At 35.8% G+C, this 4,151-nt stretch overlaps 1 protein-coding gene across 1 annotated transcript; it reads left to right on the top strand.

Moving 5' to 3' along the window:
* On the top strand, positions 1-3,409 carry LOC124206130 (1-acylglycerol-3-phosphate O-acyltransferase Pnpla3-like). Its single transcript, XM_046603800.1, has 12 exons — positions 1-435; positions 537-625; positions 909-1,021; positions 1,307-1,426; positions 1,499-1,658; positions 1,731-1,762; positions 1,824-1,907; positions 1,993-2,154; positions 2,270-2,445; positions 2,588-2,757; positions 2,824-2,905; positions 2,972-3,409. Exons 1-12 carry the CDS (start codon positions 356-358, stop codon positions 3,162-3,164), a joined length of 1,461 nt encoding a protein of 486 aa, XP_046459756.1. The 5' UTR covers positions 1-355; the 3' UTR covers positions 3,165-3,409.
* The last annotated feature ends 742 nt before the right edge of the window (positions 3,410-4,151 follow it).

Genomic DNA, 4,151 nt, shown 5'->3' with positions numbered 1-4,151 from the left:
TTTAGGACGTCTGAATGTTGATCTGATAATTCTGTCAAACAGTCTGGGCAAAGTGCTTCTAGTTTTTTATTCGAGTATTTACTCGACAAACTGCAGTTAAACAACCAACAAGCTAGTTCTACTGTCGTGTCAGAAATCAGAGTTTTTTCGCAAAATATCACCATTGGCTAATGTTACAGAGTTGGTATTTTTACACCACAAACACGTATTACTAAATTCTGGTGCATTGAACAAGCCAACGTTTAAAAATGTCAGTGTAGCTGCTAGTCGTATCTTATAGAATTATTCGTAAAAACAGATCCTTGTATTGGGTGATTCCATTTTTCTAAATTGTCGCCAAACAAAATTGCCAAAAATGAGAAAAATGAATTTGTCATTCGCCGGCTGTGGTTTCATGGGAATTTATCACGTTGGTGTGGCGGCGTGTTTAAGGAAGTATGCAATTATCTATTTATTCCCTCTTCAGTTTGAAATTGTTCCTTTTCTTTTTAAAAGGATTGTAGTAATTAATGATCATCCATTGAATTAATTTATAGATATGCTCCAGATTTGTACCTGAAAAAGGTATCAGGAGCGTCTGCTGGGGCCATCGCTGCCGCGTGTCTTTTGTGTGATGCACCATTAGGTAAGAAGATTAATAAAAATAAATAATCTTTCCCATTATTACTATTTTTAAATATTGCACTTAACCCTGGATGGAAGATGATATTGACTAATTCTGACAAAGAAGTGGTACGGAAGAAATTTCGAAGAGATTTTTTTTTTAACTTTCTTTACCTTTTTAATTTTCTTCTTTAAATAAATTTAGAAGAAGAATTATGCCAGTAAGAATGTTTCACGGTTTTCTTGATGATTTATTCATAACTAGAACATAAAAATTATATATTCGTCTTTTTGTTTTGTTTAAGGTGAAATAACGAGTCATGTTCTTCAGGTCGCTATGCAAGCTCGTAGCCGGATGCTAGGACCTTTTAGTCCTTCATTTGATATTCATAATCTTCTTAGAAATGGACTTCAAAAGGTAGTGTTGTTAATTTCTACTTTCATGTATTTAATGGTGATTTTTTGTTAGAAATAGTAATTTTTTCAGCAGATAAGAGCTGACTAAACACAAATCACATTTGTCCCAGTTAGCTTTTTATTATTTCAAACCATAAGATTCACTATGAGAAAGTGTAATCTCAAAATTTATGTATACAACAATCGTTTGATTTGGCCCAAAAGAAACCTAAAGAGTTGAAAAAAAGGTTCATTCAAACTTTACAAAACATGGACATAGTAGTTTAAAGACTTTTTAATGTTTCAGAATCTTCCTGACGATGCTCATCTAAGAGTGAACGGCAAGATTCATATTTCTGTGACACGGGTGTATGATGGTAAAAATGTCATTCTGAAGCACTTCGAGACCAAAGACGAATTAATTCAGGTCTGCTATAAGCACTTTTTCAATGCAATAATTACTAATTTTAAAATTGAGTTTCTTCATATTATCGAATAGGCCATAGCGTGCAGCTGCTTCATTCCTTTTTTCTCCGGTATGATTCCTCCAAAGTTTCGCGGCGTTCGTTACATGGATGGTGGCCTAAGCGACAATCTTCTAGTTCTTGACGAACACACCATAACTGTGTCTCCGTTCTGCGGGGAATCAGACATTTGCCGTAATTTATAATGAAACTAAATATAGTAACCACATTTCTTTCTCATTAATATATTTGCATACCTAAATTTAGCCCGTGATAAAGATACGTCAAGATTAATCCACGTGAGTTTCAATCTAATGTAAAGAAATGAAGTATTAAATTATCTTTCGATTTCGAATTTAGGTCGTGTTCGCTAACACAAGTATTGAACTCTCTCGGACTAATTTGTACCGACTGGCACATATCATGTTTCCGCCCAAACCGGAGGTTAGCAACATCTTTTCTAATCGTAAATTGAATCATTCGAATGAACATTCACCAGGGATTAATTAAATCCGTCGGTTGGACGTAGACTCTATCTAAGATTTGTCAGCAAGGCTTCGACGACGCTCGCGTGTTTCTTCAACAGAATAACTTGGTTGTGTGCTACCAATGCGTCTCGACGCACAAACCAGCAGTCACTAGCAGTGTCGTTACAGATATCGATTGCCTTGAATGCGAATCGCAAAAGAAGGTGAGCTAATTCATCTTTAATTTTCTTAATAATAGTAAAAGTCGTTTCAAACTGCAATTTTTACATTTATTAAATATGCATGAGAGTAATCAATTCAATAATGATTGCTCTCTAGATGGTTGTAATCGACCGTCTGCCAGAGACCGTGAGTCTAACGTTGCAGAATGCCATCACTGAAGCTAATCAAGGAGTGATGAACTGGATTTTCCGACACCGAGGAATGCGACTACTGTCTATTTTAAGCCTACCCTATGTCTTGCCGGTTGATGTGGTGTATGCCACATTTCTGAAGTAAAAACTAATTAATTGTGTTGCATTAATTTTTTTTTTTTTTTTTTTGTAATGAGTACTCTTCTTCAAAGCTATACTCGGCTTTTCCCTGCTTTTAAACATTCGTAATCGAAGTACTGATTCAATTTGTCCATTGTTACAGATTTGCCGATAGTGCTCCAACCATGTCTACAGTAGGAACCAATTTAAAAGGAGTCGCTGATTCTTTTGTGGCTTTCTTTTTTAGTTTAATCATGGAGGCGATTAAAAAGCGAGCGTCTTGCAGTACGCGGCTTTCCTGTCAACTAGCTGTCACTGAGTTTTCGCCAGATGGTATGGTTCTCGCGTGTGATCATTCTGATGATTAAATTATTAAATGTAATCATTTTATTTCTTCAGTGAGTTTATCTTCAGTCGACAGTAAAGAACCAGCTGTCAAGAATCACGTCAACTTTGGCTTCACTTTTAATCTCGAGTCAAGGTTTGAAATCGAAATTTCTGATCATAACAGTATATTAGAATGTTTATTTCATTTTTATCATTCCAGTCATGAAAGCCAATACTCATCTACCCCATTCTTTAGCGACGATTCATTTGATGAAATTTTAGCGTTAACAGCCAGACATGATGCCCTGATGGCACATTATTTTCTTGACGAAAAAAATCAGGTGGATCCTGTACTTTTCCCCAACGATTATGCGTCACTGTTACACTTCCTGCCCGGGGGTCCATGCCCGTAATCTGCGAATGACGGAGACATATTTCATCATACGAGGATCTGAATTTTATTCACATCTGAGTAAATATTGGTATGACGTACATTCCGTGAATAAAGTTTGGAACGCATTAAATCTACTAGAAAGGAAAAAATCTTCTCTACCCCTTCATCCTAAATTTTTAAAACCAATTCAGAATGTCTTTTGTTGTTTAATTACTTGACTTTCTCTTAAACATATTTATAAATAAAATATTTCGTAGTCAGCAATTGAATCGCATATATTCTTACATGCTATGTGTAAATGTGTTCGAAAAAAGAATTCTGATTTTTGATGGGTGCGAGACCCAAGTTATTAATCATTTGTAAAGTGCGACTTAAACGCCTTAATAAACTACGATAAAAGGTCCAAAGTGCCTATATCGTGTATTTACTATAAGCAGAGTGGGGTTGCGTGGACTCTGAACGGAAACGAAACGAGCGCGGAAAGAGCGCGCTCACGAAGTTCTGTGAGCGATGAGTTGAGAGTAGATGCGCCATCTCTTTGTCAACTATGAAACATCTGCTTCAAAGTGATTAACCTATCTACCAACCATATTGCCAAGATTTATTAAACAAATTACCCCGTTACTAGATGCTTATTATAGAAAGCACAGCGCTAAACAAACTGATGCCTTTGCCCTTGTCTCGATTGTTTCGATAGTAAGCAACAATACAGCTGTGAAGCATTTCGGAAATAGTTGCCTTCCACATACTAATTACGCGTAATTGATTATAGGATATAATATAGGATATAATATAGGATATTATAGGAAAATCCGATTATAGGAATATTCTAAGCAGCAAAAGTCTGTATTCAGCGGCGAATAGTCCGGAATTATATTCGTTGTGGTTTTTTAGATTCTATAAGGCAAAGAAATGAAAAAAAGGAAGCTTACATGCTTCCTCTGATTTTACCCTTCTTTACTCAATTTTTTCCAGGAGGGATGATACTATGCTTCCTATGAAAGAA

This window comes from Daphnia pulex, chromosome 10 (assembly GCF_021134715.1).
Source record: "Daphnia pulex isolate KAP4 chromosome 10, ASM2113471v1".
Taxonomy (NCBI): domain Eukaryota; kingdom Metazoa; phylum Arthropoda; class Branchiopoda; order Diplostraca; family Daphniidae; genus Daphnia; species Daphnia pulex.
The sequence above is the reverse complement of the archived record's forward strand: the minus strand, read 5'-3'. Positions and strand labels throughout refer to the sequence as shown.

What these genes read in the sequence shown, in the direction of transcription:
- LOC124206130 (XM_046603800.1), top strand. Translation starts at nt 356, where the DNA reads ATGAGAAAAATGAATTTGTCATTCGCCGGCTGTGGTTTCATGGGAATT. An exon ending in GTGTATGCCACATTTCTGAA is followed by an intron (nt 2,446 to 2,587) that starts GTAAAAACTAAT and finishes CCATTGTTACAG; the next exon opens with ATTTGCCGATAGTGCTCCAA. An exon ending in ACTTTTAATCTCGAGTCAAG is followed by an intron (nt 2,906 to 2,971) that starts GTTTGAAATCGA and finishes TTATCATTCCAG; the next exon opens with TCATGAAAGCCAATACTCAT.